General features: G+C 41.8%; 1 protein-coding gene across 1 annotated transcript in view; it reads left to right on the forward strand.

Moving 5' to 3' along the window:
* The first annotated feature begins 459 nt into the window (after positions 1 to 459).
* Positions 460 to 18,643, forward strand: part of pid1 (phosphotyrosine interaction domain containing 1) — a 28,759-nt gene continuing 10,575 nt past the window's right edge. The window contains exons 1-2 of the mRNA XM_071496697.1: positions 460 to 637; positions 11,632 to 11,778. Coding sequence (XP_071352798.1) covers positions 608 to 637; positions 11,632 to 11,778 — 177 coding nt within the window. The 5' untranslated portion in view covers positions 460 to 607. The remainder of the gene's footprint in view (positions 638 to 11,631; positions 11,779 to 18,643) is intronic.

The raw sequence follows: 18,643 nt of genomic DNA on the forward strand, positions 1-18,643 counted from the left end.
TTCTTGCATTGGCTGGTTACCCTGGTCTGGACGACTAATCTGAGGCTTTGAAGTCCTCTTTTTAATGGTGCTAAATAACCTTATGGATGCCCTTTGGCTCATTCATAATCTCTAGTGCAGCTTTAAAATTAGTATTTGTTATTTAGGATAATTACAAGAAAGCTCAAAAATTGGAAATGTGATTGGCTGGTAAAAAAGATTTTCAAAAATACACTGAAAGCCCTTGAAATAAATAAATAAATAAATAAATAAATAAATAAATAAATAAATAAATAAATAAACAATAATAATAATAAATGGAAACATTGTGCTTAACTTGAAGCTCAATTCCGCCCATTGACTGAATACCCACCTTGTCACTGTCTTGTTGATTTCCGACAACCCCTGAAGGCAGCACCAGGAGCCGACTGGCCACGGAGAGCCGGCACCACCACCTGCTGGCCAGTTTGGTGACTGCAGCCAGGCGGAGCAAACACATCCTTCATTGCCGACCAGTCCAGATTTGAGGGAGGACAGAGCGTCAAGCCGTGAAAGCGAACAGATGTGAACCGGACTACGGAAAGAGAACAAGCTGTAGCACAGACGGAGAACCTCTGATTCTGCTAATATGTGGCAACCCGCGTCGGAGCGATTGCAGGTAGGGCCCCGGTGTGTGTGAAACGCTCATTGTCGACAGGGCAGCGGTAAATAAGCGGCTGGTCCGTGTTAACAGACACCGAAACCCGCCGAGCTGTGCATGGCCCCAGCTTGGTTTGCGAGCAGCTACAGATGTTTTGCGTGCACGGTCTTTCACTTGGCTGGCGGCTCTTGTCTTTTACATGCCAGGAATGACTCCTAGGCGGTCAAACAGTGATTTCTTTTTCCTGCGTGTCTCTGTCTCTACACGGCTCCCTCCCGGTGCTGCGTTTAAACGCACCTATTCACGTTACGCAAACCGTGGGTGCCGTGCAACAATTTGTACCTCCGCCTCATTCGTGTGCTTCACAGACAGAGATTTTCCTCAAAATGTCAGCGACGAGCATGTCCCGGCAATGTGTGATGGTTATTTTGGCCCACAGGCCTGTTTCATCCCACACTCTACCTTCATACTAACCTGAGTGCAACTGGAGGCCCTCTCTTGCTGTCACTCTTATTTTCCCTTCATGCTGCCACATCAGGATGCTTAAACTCAGTGTCCCTCCTCATCCCCGTGTAAAAACAAGGAGAAGAAAAAAGGCTTTGTCAGTAACCTGCCGTCTGCGACCTGTTAACAAATGGAAAACACACACACACACACACACACACACACACACTGTTAATGACACGTAGTTTGATATCCAGGGGCAAGCCGCGCACCGAGCCTGGCTTCACGTCTCCTGCAGACGTAATGCTCTCCAGATGTCGGCCTGTGCACCGCCTGCCAAGTGAACTTGCACAATCCCCTCTTCTGCCCAGGCGTCAAGAAGATGGAATCACGAATTATTATTAAACCCGAGAGTTCCGGTGTTTGTCCTGTGTGAGGGCTGCTGTAAATTATCCCATAAACACACATCTGGAAGACCCCCAGCCCCTCTCCCCTGACTTAAACGTCCACGCTGGAAGGGGTCACCGGCTCAACAGGTGACATGAACAGGAAGAGAGAGATAAAGGTGAAGAGCCGCATGAACAGACATGTGGTGCGAGGTTGAAATAAGCTGAGGTAAAGTTTGTTTTCTGTCACATTGATAGATGATACTTTTCTCACAGTGTAATTTATTTAAGTTCATATAGGGGTCCTAGTCTGCTCCTCGCATGTGCTTGAACAGTGACAAGTCGTTGTCAGTTTCAAGTCATACCTGACTGAAAGTGGTAGTTATCCTGTATTTCTTACCGGACATTGGCATTTATACTGCTGCCATGCTCAGCCCACCACTGCCACACGTTTAGTGCTCGAAACAGAGTGAGAGAACTATAAGCAGTGAAGTGCACATTGCCCGATCTGTGGGGCTCTGTCTGAATCAAAAGTCACTGTCAGTTAGTGTGTAGTCCTCCTTATTCATTCCCTCAAACTTTAGACCCACATTTCACTGCTGAAACCCCTAAAACAAAAAATACAACAATAAAAACACTGATAATATTGGATATTGTGATATTTGGGCTAGACTGTATCAAAGTATTACAACACTGATTTCTTAACAGTCTCCTGTGGTGGTTTTGCATTACCTCTATGATATTGGACAACTATGATTTTTGGGCTGTTACATCTGTGAAACTTGTGGATTAACCTATGCACATATGAAACAGGAGGTAGCTGTATTCTTTAAAGGGGTATGGAGCTCAGTTTTTTCGTCTTTGGGAGTGCAACTCAGCCTGTAAACGTTTCGAGGGTCTCCAAAAGGAGCTTTTTAAAGTATGAAAAAATAACCCAGATCATGTTATCATGTCGCGTTGGAATGACAGATGCAGTTGAGTTGCACTATGGGACATGAAGGATCCAGCTTTATGGAGGTGCAGTACTAAATTGATGTAGGGCAATGGTTTTTTTTTTTTCATGTGTTTAAAGAAATCTTACTTTTGATAACCAGCACTTGGCTCACATCAGCTTACCTTCTAGAGAACAGCTGTGGCCCAGATTTGATAAGGCGTATGGCATGTTTTTGCAACCCTTTTCAAAACTATGAAACACTGAGTGGCAATGTTTTAACTTGTTGGATGACTTTAAAGGAGAACCCACTTTTTAAAGACCAACTGGTCTTTAGAGACCAACAATGTTGCCCAGGTTGTTCTGTTCTTGGTTTGATCAGCAGAAACCATAACGAATTGGTCATGGTCTACATGGACTGCCAGAACCTTTTAAGATCAGTAAATAAAAGGTTACAGTTTACCCTTAAAAGTGGTGCTAGAAAGATAGCAATACCTGGCCATTCGCTGCCTTGTAACCATGGTGACAACCCATCTTGTCAACTGGTATCTTTCCCCTCTTTTGAATCGGGAATTGTGGGGTTTTGTGGAGCTGAATCTGTTAGGTTGCTGATCTGGAATAAATGTTTTGTTGTTTTCATTCACCATGGCATCCGTCCACACTTGTGCTGTCCTCTGTTGCCATAGCAACGCCTGATGTCTTGCTGCATTTTTGTCTCATGCTCAGGCAGGAAGAGCAGGGGGAAAGAGATAGATGGGGGCGATGGGGGGAGGAGATACAGGTCATGGCGTTGGAGTTAAGCTGTACCAGTAGCAAGCAGCTGTTACTCTGGGAATTTTTGTAGGCAAAGTGTGTTGCGATGGCTGTGTGCTGGTGCTGCATTATGCTATATTATGTTTTTCTCTCCCTCTCCTTCTCTGTCCGTTTCCCCATTCCTCGTATGTCTCACTGACCACATCCCTCAGTCAGTTTCGGGGGCCCTTCCTCCTCTGGCAGAGGCCATGTTAGTTCACTGACATATTGCACAATATGAAGTTGTCTGGGCACAAATGCACACACACATAGACTCATATGCACGTTTTGGGCAGGTTGAGCATGCATTCACACACAACAACTTCCTTTTTGAATGCCCCTAGTGCTACCAAATATATTCTTTTCCCCCTGTCAGCAGCTGTATCTTTAGCCATGGTTTCCCCTTTTGATGCTTTAATGCGTGTGGCACTGACAAACTGGGCTGAGCAGAGAAAAGATGTGGACCTGACTGAAATAGCTGACTGAGGTCAAGCATGGTCAGAAGCAGTCACTGTTCATCCTCAATTGTTTCTGTGGCCCCTTCTCAGTTTCTCTGTATTTCTTTGTATGTCTGTCTGTCTCTCTGTCTGCCTGTCTGAGGTTGCTTTGTGGCCACAGCTATGTTGTTGAGACTGTGGCCTCAGTGGCAAAACGAAACTGGCACAAAATTCCTATGGTTCCTCGACTGGTTGTTGTATTTTTTTGTCAGCTTGCACACATTTGCCTCCTGTGAGCAAATGGTTGTTGGCTCACTTGTTGTTCTTCGTGTTTGATGAATGGCCATAATCTGCTGTTTGCAGAAGTTATAATTTTTCAAGGTTTTTTCCAAGATAGTTTTATCTTTCTCATTGGTCAAAATGGAGCTGTCTCAGCTGTATAATTTAGTATTTTGTTTTTTCACTTGTTTTTTTTTTTTTTTTTACAGAACACTACCATGGATTGTACACTGAAGTTTTACTTTTCTTTTCCTGTTATGTCTTGGTTTTTAGCAGGGTTCAGATCTCCATTTGCTAGATTACACCTAAGGCTGGAATCATGGCACTGCAAAGATGCACATAAATGTCTCTGTATTTCCGTGAGGAGAAGAGTGTTATGGTTATTATTGCAGAGCTTCTCTCTTAGCAATGTGTCATTTGGATCTGAGTGTTAAACAAGTAGATTATTTGATCCAATAAGGAAAAACTTAAAGGTTCCATATTTTACATTTTCTGGTGTTTTATCTTTATAATCCATAACAAATATATATATTTGTGGTTTTAAGTACCAAAAAATGTTTCTGGTTACTTTTACATCTCCTCTTTCTGGCTTCTCCCTGGAGCTCTACCAACAACAGGTTCAGAAGAGGGGCTCTGAGCCTCTCTTCTGATTGGCTGACTGTTTTCTGAGTGATCAAATAAAGACATAACAGATTTCAAAGAAACACCTGGAGAAACCAAATCCTGCAAAGTTGGATGCTGTGTCCAGGTGGGCCGTGCAGAGACTGTTTTTTTTGTAACATCACAAAGCTACAGAAGTCCTGATGGCTCATTTTAAGGCACAGTTTTTGAATACAGGCTATGTGCATTTTGTCCATGGATTGCGTACTTTGATACTTTAGGATTAGGTCTATTAGTTGGGGAGCACCTAGACCTGCTTTATGATCAAAAAGACATGGAAATCTCACTGTCTACAATATGAGACCTTTAAAATCAATGCACATATTAAAGAAACAGCCCAGTCTCAGAACGACTCCTGTACACATTCTGTAAGAGCCAAAGAAAGCCATGGAGGAGCAACCATGAAAGTATTCGGAACAACAAGCTTAATCAGACACTTAAAACACCATCACCCCAATGTGCATGTCCAATTTCAGGAAGTTTTTGACAGTGGACAATGTTTTTTGTCATTAGCTGGAACTGAAACTGTGTAGACAATTTAAGAAGTGGGTTTATTGTTCACAAAATAGTCGTTGATGTTTTTATCACCAGACAGAGATTGCCACCCCCAGGCTCTGAGGTTTGGGTACTTAAATACCCAGTTCCTCCTACAGAAGTAACCCACCAGTCATAACATCCGATCATTGACCTTCTCCCTCCTACGTGCCCTAGTGCTCCAATCACAATTGAGAAAAACAGGTTTTCCTCTGCATAGGGACCTCCCACAGTCGTCTCAGGGTTGAGCCCATTCAGTGATATTTCCTCTCGTAAACTGTGCCAGGATCAGAGGGGGAGGCTGTAAACACGTGGAGGGACAGCTTAGAAAGTAACACTGCCCAGTACAGGGAAGTGGAGGGGTGCATCCTACTCCTGGCTGTAGGACTTAATTGCCACCACATGCTGGGTGAATCTCCCCCTGCTCTACCTGTAGACCATAGTGTATTTCTTCAGGATGGTTACAAAAGAAAGGATTTGTTAGTGTGTGGAACTGGGGTCTGAAGTACAAACGGAGGCAGGATAGGCCTGGTTGCCAGTACAAAATGACGCAAGGTTTGTAAAATTGTTTTGGAAAGATTTGTTTTGTTGGTTTGATGAGTAACTCTGCTCCTGTGTTGTTTACTCAGTGGCAAATGGCCCAATTGAAAGAAACGATCCTACCCTCACCTGTTACAAAGTATTTCCCATGTGGGATGTGGTGATGTTGTTTTCTAAGAAAACTATTTAGCTTCGCCTTTAAAGGTACCCTGTACCTGTTTTTATGAGTTTGACCCCGGTTATCGAACCGTGCGCACGCTCACGGATGAGGGATGATGGACCAATGGTTCCCCACTAGGCCGCTGAGCAACAGCTGGCAATAACTGTCCAAGAAATTTAAGGATACACCACCAAAAGACAGGGAAGAGGAAGACGGCTAGCAAGCAAACATCAGTATAAACAATGCAGGAAATGCATTCAACATGTTTGGAAGGCCTCAAGGATAAACATACTTTATTTTGGTGAGTATACTAGGTAGTACTAGATGTCAAAAGAACTTACAAGAAAACTCCACAGTGCAACTTTTAAGTTTTGTCAGCTAGTTTAGGAGGACCAACGAGCAGTTCAAGATGTGATGCTTTTAACCCCTACAGTTATTTGGTTCTCTCTATAGAAGGCTGGTCCCACTTCATCAATCAGACAAATCCCGACATTTTGGCTCTGTTACATAATCATTGTAAGGGTTGGTCTCCTGACCATATTGACCAACCATTATGTGGTGGTAGAGGCTACACTGATTGCAGGCCTCCACCCATAATTGAAACCCCAGGGCGGTGACAGTGATGCAGAATTTGATGTGTGTACTAGTGTTGTTGACAATTAAAAGCTTAACTGTCGATTGACAATAAGAATTTTGACTGATTAATACCATGAGTTAAACAGTTAAAATATCCTAGGACATCAGTACCATCTGAGTGGGTATTTTCTGCCACAGCTCTCATAGTTAACAGACTAATGCAACGGGTTAACCCCACAGCATGTTGACGTGTTGCTATTTCTGAATAAAACCAGTAGACAAGCTGTTCGCTATGCTGAGGACTGAGGTAGACCTGTTCATATTATATTTTGAGGTTTACTGACCTTGTGTTGTGTGAGCAGTGGTCTGGCTGTTAACAAAGGAAGTGCATTTCTCTGCGCCAGTCAACAAAAAATGCTCCTCCTCTGCTAACCTTATGAATTTACAAGGTAGAGCCTATTATGAGTTCCTGGATAAGCGGCATGTTGCTTCTTCTGCAACAATGAAGTCAAAAGGAACATCGCCTTGTGTGATGGTCTGCTGGGAGGGGCTTCTTTCCCACCTGTGTGCATGCTTGACTCTCTCGTTCTCCGTGTAGACACTCCGGGTTGTTGTCGTGTCAGACAGAAAGAAAAATTCAAATTGAACATGCCCACTATGCACCAAACATTTGCACCTGCCACAAAACGGATGCATTAATTAGCCTAGTGACTATTTATTTACTCCAATTTTATGGTCCCAAATGTCTCAGTGCTAGACCTTTTCTGTTGTTCAGAAAAGGTGAAATGATTCTGATCCTATACTCAGCCTGGCTCTACGTTTGAACACCAAGCTGGTGGAAATGAAAAGATGAGATGCAGAACAGAGGCCCAGATAACAAACAGTGATGTCCCACTGTCTTTCTCTCTGCCAGCACCCGACAGATCTACAACATCTGGTACAGAGCTCTACACACTCTTTCATCAAGTGTGTCTGGTTGGTGGATGCAGATGTGTCTCAGACAGGTTAATGTTGTTGACAAAGTATTTTGGTCTCGATGCCTGTGCTAAGATCCCAACCATGCTTTATATCATTAACCATTTTTATGGCATGAGCCAGGAGCCATTTCTGTATCAGAGGCATGTAATTTTTCAGATTATCATGCTTTTCAGACACAGAACATCCACCCATTTAGCTTCCGCTGCCTCTCAACTTTATTTCCAGCTGTTTTCCACAGTTTTGTCATGATCACATCCCTATAACCCCATATTTGTGTGTCTCAGTGGGTGTGGCAGAGATCTGTTTTTACCCTGTTATGCAGTGTCTCACCATGAGATTGACCTGAGAACCTCTTTCCTGTAAGAATGCTCCCTCAGGGGGCCAAAAGTTTAACTTACCATCTGCGACCTGTTAAGCTCATCACTGCAGGAGGCAAACTGCGCAAGACACTCTCCGAAGCCTGTCTGCTTGATTTCTGGTGGACTTGATTGTTCAAGTATTCTCCTGGATTTGCATGTTTTTAAATGCACAATTATGGACTTGTAGAGACTCTTCTAGAAATTAGAATGGGTACTTGCTCTGATGACACTTTACAGCAGTAATCAGTGACACACTAAAAGAGCAGTCATTCAGAATTAACAGGTAACACTGGATTACTCAGAGACTCAGATTTGACCTTGGTCGCCCACCCAATTTTAAATTAGTTGTTCCCTCAGAAAAAGAAGTTAGGCCTATGTCAAATATTGTGGGATATAGTTTATTGGAAATACTGATTTTAGGCAAATACATTATATGGGCCTCAAGAGCCATAAAATATAAATAACTGAAATGTTGTAAAAGCCACACTGTTGGAGTTTTGGCAGTATTGGGCCTGGTTCATTTTTACTGCAACTTCTTTGCACTATAAATACAAATTAATCACATGGTCACAGGCAGCAGTGAGTCAGTGTTGATGCTGTTAGGGTTATAGTCATGCTGCTAAATATGTAGAACTAACTGGCTTACAAATGACCAAATACTCGATTCAATTTACAGCAAGTCTCAATATGCGAAGAGTGGGAGTCACAAACTTTAAATAATGAGATTAGATTTAATAAAAAATGCATGTGAATTTAAGAACACATGTACTATCTCATCTTTACAACCAATGGCATTTTTTTAGTTTTAATGGCAACTGAAGAAATAAAAACCGTTGTTATGTGAAGAAGTAATGTAATCATACAACTTTATGCTTTAAGGCATATGAAAAAGAATATGTATTCCAGATAGGAATTAGGCACTGGAATATTTTATATTTTCTAGGAAAGAAGGTGTAAACTGCTAAGATGTTTTGTACCAAGTAGCTCGGCCTCTTCATAATACAGTACATCTTAGCACTACAGCTGCAGAATGAACACTGACTGGTCTGCCAGGGTTTCTATTACTGAAATGATCAAATAAGCTGCTTTAAAATAGGCTGTGTCACATCTCATGTCATTATATTGAACGCTCACCCTGAATCTGCGGATCCATGTTATTAGAAGTCATTTGTGGACTTCAGTGGCCCCCTCCAGGCCCTCAGGAACTTGTGTCAGTTGTTGCAAAGATGAACCTGCTAAAATTCCTTTGAGGGTGACAATCACATTAATATTAAACATGTAGAGGCTTTAACTTAAGTCAGACATTTACATAGTGCATGTGGTGATCAGACCCGGTCTTAAACCAAGAGTGTTTTCCATAATCCTTAAGAGGACCATTATTTAGAGATTGTAGGTTTTCTTGTGACTGCAGCCATTGTTTATCATTTAGATCCTATGTATAGACTGGACCATTGTCTTGTGACCAGCTCTAAACCAGTCTAGCCCACAGTGGCCTGACGGTGGAGACAGAAAACCTGCCTGGGTCCAAGTTATGGTGAGAAATAGAATCAATAACAGCAGTAACTTGATGAGGAGACTGTTGGGAATTGAGAAATAAAAAACATTAAAATGAAGTAAAAATATTATGAATAGAATTCCAGCTTTACGCCACAAAGCGGCTCTACGCTGAGGCCTTTTGCTCCTGGTGGGGGGTGGAGGGGTTGGGGAGCCCACCAAGAACCCCCCCCTCCCCGTCCGTACTGGGCCAACCGCAGGAATGTGAGCCGCTGTCAGGAAGCTGTAAAGTGCTGACGCGGAGGTCAGCTAGCGTTTACACACATGTGGCTTTACTTTCACAACTCCATCTTTCTTTTTCTCCTTTTCTCCTTCATCTGCTCCTTGTGTTTTTTTTCTCACCTTATCTTCATCTTTCCTGAGATCCCCCCCTCCTTCTCTGTATTATTCCTTTCTCAACATGAAGGTCCACTGTGGTGAGTGTGCCTACATTGCTGCAACAGGTTGTACTGTAGGGCATAGGGTCATAGGATTCGGCACTAAATTAGCGTCAAGTGTGACATTTTTATTTAGTTATAAGGTGTATAATATGTATGCACTGTAGAATATGCTGTTAAATTTAGAAGGTGGACACCAAACCTGTTTCTTGAAGTTGATTGAGGATGGTCCACTTGGCTTTACCAAACAAACAGAACAGAGAAGAGTGATGATAGCCTGTGCTGGCAGGACTGACTGTTTTCATCACCTGAAAATGTTGACCATCTGTTGCATAAAAAATGGACATTGTGCAGGTCCAACGTGGAAAACACTTTTGAAGCGCCAAAGTGAAAAGGAAAAAAAAGGAGCATTTGTAAAAGTAATCTGTACTTAAAGAGGAAACCCACATAATTTTTTTTCTTGCACTGAACACATAATAACATTCAACAGTAATGAACGAAAAAAAAAAAAATTCTCCTCAAAGCCAGGACTCTGGGTTATATCTAGTTTATTGCCCACCAGATCAACAGGTCCAGGCAGCACAGACCTGGTTCAAGACCTCTCTGGTCATCTGTCTTATGGTTGTTATAGGGAGGGCTCCTGTCCATAGTTTAGCAATGTCAGCAGCAATGTCTGTCTGTCAGACGGAGCCCCTGGCTTTATCTTTACTCCAACCAGCAGGTTGAGATTTTAGTTTTTTGTTGAAATATCTTGACAACTGTCTGATTGATTGCTATTAAATTTGGTGTAGACATTCATGCTTCCCAGATTATGAATCTTAAGGACTTAAATGATCCTCTCACTTTTCCTCTAGCTCCTCTGCGAGGTTTACATTTGTGGTTTACAAATGTTTAGTGTCAAAATACCTGTCCAATGCTTTTGTTCATGACCAAATACATGCAAAATTAATAACATTCCCATTGGCCTCAGATGCACTCTTTTATTGCTAATAAGCAAAAGTTAGCATGCTCACATGCTACACTAGGATGGCAAGCATGGTATAAACATTATACCTGTTTAACGTCAGCATATTAGCATTGTCATTTTGAGCGTATTACCATGCTGACAGTAGTATTTAGCCTTATATATAACATAGATGAAAAATAGTGGGAATGACCTGTGGAAGAGGAATTTGTTTTCAGGATTTATCTGCCAGAGCTAGACAACATTAAAAAGATGAGATAAGGCTGCAGACACCTAGCCCTGTGGATGTGCCATAGAGCAGCCTTTTTCTGCCTTAGTTGAGAAAGTCCTGATCTCATTAGCTGCTCGGTTTTGTCTTAGACTGTTTCGAGGAAGCCCAGAAATTCCACAGGGTGGAACGCACCGGTCCAGATTGGCCATGTGGTTCTGCTCCGCTTCAGGAAACACTGGCTGTGGACTGTAGTATGAGAGCAGGCAGCTCCCTGCTCTTGTTTTGACGGAGGCAGCGAGGGCACGGCTCCCTTCTCCTGCTCCTCACATTCCACTTTCTGGAGAATAAACCTGTTGCACCATCTCACTTTCAGACTTCATCTCCAGTTCTCACCACTAAAATGTGTTTTCTGTGTGTGTGTGAGGGTAAATATGGAATACATATGCCTTCAATTTTATACTGCTTTCTTTTAGATGTGTGTTAAACAATAGCTTAAAATATAATATCCTGATGTCTTTTGTTAGAATTTCAACCCTTTGAGCCTCATCAAAGTTTTATGGAGCAGCAAGTAGCATTTTTTCATTCACTTCATGCTGTGGTATAAATCTGGTATGTTTCTTCACTTGTGAGTGGTGACATGTCCAATACTGTATTACACACAAATAAATGACAAAAACACTAAAACGCCAGTGTTGTGGGGTTTGCAATTTCTAGAGCCTCCGCCAGTGTTGACAAGGAAAACACAAATGTTGAACCGTAGTCATGCACTTGTCTGATACTGATTGTAAGTTTGCCTAAAGCACAGTGTATTTCCCTCCTTTCTCCATCAGCACTTTCAGACCATGCTGAAGACCAAGCTAAATGTGCTGACGCTGAGGAAGGAACCGTTGCCCACGGTGATCTTTCACGAGCCTGAGGCCATTGAGCTGTGCTCCACCACGCCGCTAACAAAGAGCAGGACCCATGCTGGATACAAGGTAGGATCACATGAGCCTAATAATCCCCAAATCCAGGCCTGTTCCTGAACAGTAAATCTATAATAGCATTAGTACAAACATAATCCAACTGTTTTTCCTTTCCTTTTTGGACACACAAGTTAAATTCATTCCCCACAACACACTTTTTCGAAGTTTTTGCGTCTGAATCACATCTTTATATAATTAATAATAATAATAAATGTGTGTATGTGGCCACACGTGTATGCGTGTGTGCGTTCTGGCATGTGTGTGTTTGTTTTCCTGCTCTCCCTGGCTCTGCTAAGTGTCAGATGTAGGTTTTGAACCAATGAGCTGGACTCGCAGCCTGTTCTCTTTTTCACTGTCCTCAAAACAGAAAACAAACAGGGCTGCAGATTAAAATAGCAGCCACGCTCTGTTATTATACATAACACTTCCAACCAAGTGACTGAGTGTGTCTTTGTGCATTTGCCATCCTTGTGCCAGAGCATTGTAAGCATGATAAATAAAGTGAGATGACTGTGGGCACGAGAGAAAACTTGAAGGGGCAGTGTGGGTATGAGAATTTATGTTTTTTTTTGTTTTGTTTTTTCAATGTTGTTTTTGGTCACTTGTGCTGTAAAAAGCATGTTGAAGCTATTCCAACCTTACCTAACTAAAACAAACATTTCATATCTGGCAGATGCCTTAAAATGTTGAGAAAAAGTAATTCCCTCTTGAAATTATTGCCAAGAAACATACACATGGAACACTTAGTCCCCATGCTTGTTGTTGATATTTGTGTTTGTTGGATCACTGTACAGAAGGGCTAACAGAAACACACTGACATATACTGTATATGTATCTATATGCATTGAAAAATATATTCCAAGGCAGCAAAGAAGCCAATAGTGCTGAGGGTTCATCAGCATTTTCCCAAAATCATGACGAAGTGAAAGTCTGGAAGACAGCCTGTACTGGCAGAGATACACACACGTAGGACTGTGGTAACCAGCAGGTTTTTCCCAGACTCACAGTCAAATGAAAGTGGTCTCAGTTTTTTTGTAGGAATCATTAAATCTTAAATAACAATATGCCTCATGAAATCAAAACTAATGCTGCGGTATTTAAGAATTCATCTTTGATTCAGTGAATTAAGATGATGAGAGGTCTGTGCTGAGAGCTGACAGGTGACCACTTAGTTTAAAATAAAAAAAACATTCTTGATGTGACATTGTTAGCAGATGCATTATTTACTAAAAAATCCTTTCACCCATTACGCTGCTCTCGCTCTTCTTCACGTCTCTTAAGGACAGTTGTTATCCTGCCAGTTATGATAAAATCAAGCAAGACGCCCTCCTCTTGTAGCTCACTTAAACTCCTTCACATTCTCATAAATGTCACGTATTGAATGTGACACTGATGAAAACTCACATCACGTCAATTCTGGGTCCGCAACAACACTCAGTGTCCTGACTGGAAATAAAGCCATCACCCTTCCTCTTTAACATACTTCCCCATAATACAAACAAAGGTTGAAGATGACTCACTGAAACTGACTTACAGATGTTAAGTGTTGGCACAGCTGAGTAACAGTTTGAACTGTTAATTCACTGTTCTTAAAGGCTCAGTAAAATGGTGGTTAAAGCATCTTTAGCTTGAAGATGCTCCATGTGTTGTTACATGAGAGGAATGAGATAATAAGATCTAAACAAGCTGTTCCAGATCATATGTAAACACACACTTTCAAGCTCATGATATTGCTCCTCCAGCTACTATAGCCCATTGGCTAACAGATGTGGGTTCTTGTATCCAGCTAATGTGTTTTTTATAGTGGGGGTTATCTGGACACTACATTACATTTGATTTGATACATTAACCCTTATGTACATGCCCCCAAATACAAGAAGGATAATCAAACATGAGCATCATCATTTTTTTTAAGGGGTGGGGGGGGTTGACCTATAATTAGCAGTAATATAATACAACAGCAAACACATGGACAAAAGAACTTGAATAATGTAGTTTTTATTTCACTGTGGCGTTCAGACGTTTTACTCCATAGTAAAGTCAGTGAGGTAATGTTGTGTTACAAGTCACTGACTCATCAGCATTCCAGTGTTCAGTGTGTCACACTTCATTTCCCTCCGAGTAATTGTTTTTAATTACCTGTCATGCACTGGCAGTGCGTTTGTTTTTCTATATATATATATATATATATATATATATATATATATATATATATATATATATATATTTTTTTTTTTTATTATTGGCCAGACAAACCTGAACCTAGAACTGACAGTAAGAAGTGTCCAGATCTAACCAGCAGTTTATCCACACTCAGCAATGTAATGATGCACAGTTTTCCAACAGAAATCAAGGCAACAGTGACACACAGCAGCCTCTCCTATCATCCTACTAGCAATCGCTGCCGTAGTACAAGATAAATATTGATAATTCGCCTAGGTGAACGCTGCACATAGCTTGACTTGGTATCCCTCTCTGTCTAGTGTGAATCCCAGCATCCTCTCTCTGCCCGCTCCTCTTTCTGTACCCGCTGCTCTTTCCAGCGTTGCGGAGAATGCCAAAGCCATGTTGCCATGGATACCACTACAGCTATTCAGCAGAATACCAGCCACACACACACAAAAAAAATCAAATCCCTCATCTGTCTGAGACCTCCTTATTTGCAAGTCTGTCTGTCTTGCCGCCTGCATCTGTTGGCCTGTGTACTGGCTTGTGTAACTTCCCGTCTGAGTCACTACCTGCCCGTCTGCATATCTGTCTGCCCACCTGCTTCAGCACCTCTGCCTCCACTGTTAGACCTCAAAGAGACGTTATTTTCTTTTCAAGCGAAAAAACCAAGGACACAGTGGTCTTTTTTACGCTCCTTGCCCTCATTCCTGCTCGGCTTTTTTTATATCCTACAATACAATATGATACAATTTATTATCCTCATGGGCTGCTTTATATTCCCTCTCATTCATTTCTAACTCTTTCTCCTTCACTCTGCTCTCTCCCAGCCCCCAGGTGTGCTCCAGTTTACAGGCAGGCAGGAACACTGGCTAAGGGGCTGCTGTACCACTGCCAAAGCTAACAGTTAGCAGGGATGAAAGGCCACCTCTCATTGCCCTGCTCAGGCTGCCGCTGTCAAAGCGGTCCACTTCATGTCCATTGAGAAAACATGTTCAGTGCCCTTTACAGCAATGCCAGCTCCACAGTCATACTCCATGACAATGGTGAAATTACTTTGGAGACCGCCCAAAACACAACTCCGCTCCTTACTCATGACTAATGACTAATCTGTTCCCTACTTTCCAAGAGCGAAAACAGAGAGAATGTTATCAACACATTCACACTGAGGAATACACAGCAACAATAAATCAATTAGTTCATCGACAGTATTTTTGATTATTTATCATCTTTAATAAATCTTTTTCATTTTTAAGCAAAAATGCTAATTGTTGTCCATGTCCATGTAAAGAATATGTCTTAATTTTGACTGAGATGCTTTTTTTCAGACCTCATCAGTTGTTGTTAATTGCTCCTATTTCTTTGTTATATTTATTTTCAGTTCAGACACTTGGTTTTAAAACAGTTTTGGCATTGTTTCATCACTCCGAGTGGAAACAAACAGTAGAAAGGTCAACTTAAATTTGTCTTTAAGTCATGTTTGACATTGATTCGGCTGATTAGCATTGCCAGAACCTGACCAATAGGCCTCTGTCACAGAGAAGTTACAGTAGAAAAGCAGAGGTTTGAATAAAAAACGAATGATGGCTGAATTCCATTTAGCTGCTTCACTTTCACACTTGGCTCACTGTTAAACTGTCATGACTTACTGGGACACAGAGCCATCATAACTCTTATTAGTAACATGTGTGCTGTTCCTGCTGTGACATGTGAAAATGAAATAGGGCCTATTGTCATTTTCAGCCAATGTTACCACAGTTTCAGCTTCTTCTGCTGAGCATAATTTCCCTTATGTTTAGTTGAACCATAGCATCAATAGTGTGTGATTCTCCTACACTGACGTCATTGGCACTGGCGGCCCAGGGCAGGCTGGTCCCACCATGGGTTTATCTTATCTGTCAGGCAGAGAGGCTTTTTGTCCCTCTGTAATTGGTATGCTGATGTCAGTCAGTGTGCTGGACATGCCGTCACTTCTCCCCCACTGAACGAGAACAGCACGCGCAGTGATGACATTTAGATGATTAGCAACCTCCGGGGTTAGCTGCCCAGTTCTCCCAGTTCCCTGCCGAACATATGAATGTCTATGTCTGTGTTTTTGTCTGGTGGAGCCTTTGTATCAGTGTTTTTGGACATCGGCTTGCTTTGTCATCTGTGATAATATACAAACATTCCTGGGTTGTGTCTTCCCAGCTTAGATAGCGAATGTAATGTTGTTTTCAGGCCTCACAGCTAATGGAAGCAGCAGATACGTTCCTGTGTCAAGGTGGGTTCCACCTTTGACCGCACTGGGACGATGCTCCTCGTTAAGTACATAAATTTCAGTGTCAGATTCCTGGTACTGTTTGGATATGGTTGCAGGATATTTGTGTGCATCAGTCAAGGGTTGCTGATGGATACATGGACAGATGGACTGCAATGACTCCCAAGAAATACAAAGTACTTGCATGGTACTGTTCTTTGTATGTAGTTTAGTTGCAACGCCTATTTAGAGAAGGCATTGCTACCTGTAGTCTTCATTCGGGCTAAGTGCACTGTTTATGTTGGTCATTTAAAAAAAATTGGTCCACAAATTTTGATAATAATGCAGGTCTAGGTGCTTGATTAACGCTGTACATGTCTCGTTGTTGATAAGTGGGAGATGTGAGAGAAGCTAAGCCGTTAACCATAACTCACATCTCCCCATGGATAGTTTTGTTAAACCACAAATATATCTTCTTATGTGTATCAAAACTTCAAATAAAAGACAAGAAAAGTGTAACACACGGGGCCCTTAAACAATGCTTGTTTTGTTGTTTGTAAGAAACTGGAGCAGAGAGGTGTTGAGCTGCAGTCTGAGTGTATTCTGGTTCAGGTTAACTGACGAGTTGTCTCTGCTGGCACTGTTGCACATTACTGGGGAGCCAGACTGGGCTGCAGTTCAGGGCTTCTCTCAGATCCGCTGATTGACCCAGGCTGTTTGGCTCTTCTCAGATAAAAGACTGGATAGTCAGACCAACAGTTTAGTCATCATCATCTTTCTTTGTGTGTGTACAGCAGATAAAAATGGTCTGTCTTGACCTAATAACGTGTCTGTAAGGGGAAATAAAAGTGTCATTAATATGCTTTTGTATCATTTGCATTGCAAATTTGTGTGGGTGAGTGTGCGGGTGGGTGAGACCAAATTGAAAAAGTAACTGGCTCCAGTGTCACCAGAGTGAAAATTTTACTACCACCATTGGAATATGGAGAGTTTTACCCTATAGTAGACTGTATGGAAGGGGCTGTGAATGTGAAAGCTTCTTTCATATACACTGAGGTGTTCCTGTCTGGACTTACATTGAAACACTCAGACACTGTTTTGTACACACACACAGACAGACACACACACACACACACACATGCCACCTTCTTCTTCTCACTGCACAAACAAGCAAATACGCTTGTGAAAAAAATAAAAACTCATCCATCTTTGCATGCCATGGCAAGCAGAGCCAGCTGTACTCTGCTGATTCAATAAGTTTAGAAGAATGTTAACAACCTCCTCAGGAATGCTGCGTTCCCAAGCAGTGGATTTCCAGTCATGTTGAGGGTTCCAGACGCAGGGGCCTACTGAGGGAGAACGCCAGGATAACCTTCGTCTCCGACAGTTTTACACATGCTGTATCATTTCTGTATGTGACCCAGTAACTGCCTCTATCCTAGTGTCATGGTGCCGACTATAGCCGTTTGATACCGGAATCCAATACAGATATTGCAGCGATAAAATAACAATATTCTTTCTTTTTTCCCCACATTGTGGAAAATGAAAAAAATGACTCAAATAGAGTATGTGCTGAGTGAGACGTTTTACGAGAGAAGTGTAAACTTGTAAGTGCTCTTAAAGTGATAGTTCAACTTATTTGACGTAGGGTTGTGTGAGGTAGTCTTACACAGTCAGTGTATTACCTGCAGTAGATTTGGATCAGTGCGCTGCCAACAAAGAGCACACTAGCTAAGTGATGTGTTGCTGCGCAGGGGGCCAGCAGAAAAAAATTTGTTTTAGACACTTTTAAAAGACAGCTGGACCCGTGCACACCAGCACATCACTCTGCTAGTGTGCAATGTTCCTTGCTGCCTCTCATGACTGGCAGCGCACTGAACTGAATCTACTGCACGTAACACACTGACTATCTCGCACAACCCCACATCAAACAACCTGAACTATCACTTTAAGCCTGTAATATTGACATTTCTAAATTACTGAAAAAAATGTATAATATGAGAAAAATAATCTAAACTCCATGTCCATTCACCTCCATGTTCTTGAGCTTTTTACCAAATTGCAAGATTTGTAAAATTTTATGCTAGGTGGACCTTGTGTTAAGATTATTTTGTTAAATTCACTTTCTCACCACTACTATACTGGATTTAAGATTATACAACTTTTTTGGCACTGCAGTTTCTTCTTACGTATCAGCAGACATACGGTACATGCCAACACTCCTGTTGTCGCCATCTTTTTTCAAATTAGCTTCCTTTTAAACACTGATTATAACAGGCAGCCAACATTGAATCACTGCCGCCAGATACAAATCTGATATGTTTCCAAATAGTAAACTATTTCTTAAGGTATGAACAAAAATAATTCACACTGATATAGCACCTCATGCTGTTTGGAAATGACTTGGATGGAGAGACAGTGTTTTGAGACATGGACTGTGTGTTTTGTCTGCAGCACCTGTTTGTCCTTGGA

The sequence above is a fragment of the Trachinotus anak genome, unplaced genomic scaffold, assembly GCF_046630095.1.
Source record: "Trachinotus anak isolate AG129_WGS33_773 ecotype Australia unplaced genomic scaffold, CSIRO_AGI_Tana_v1 ptg000014l, whole genome shotgun sequence".
Taxonomy (NCBI): domain Eukaryota; kingdom Metazoa; phylum Chordata; class Actinopteri; order Carangiformes; family Carangidae; genus Trachinotus; species Trachinotus anak.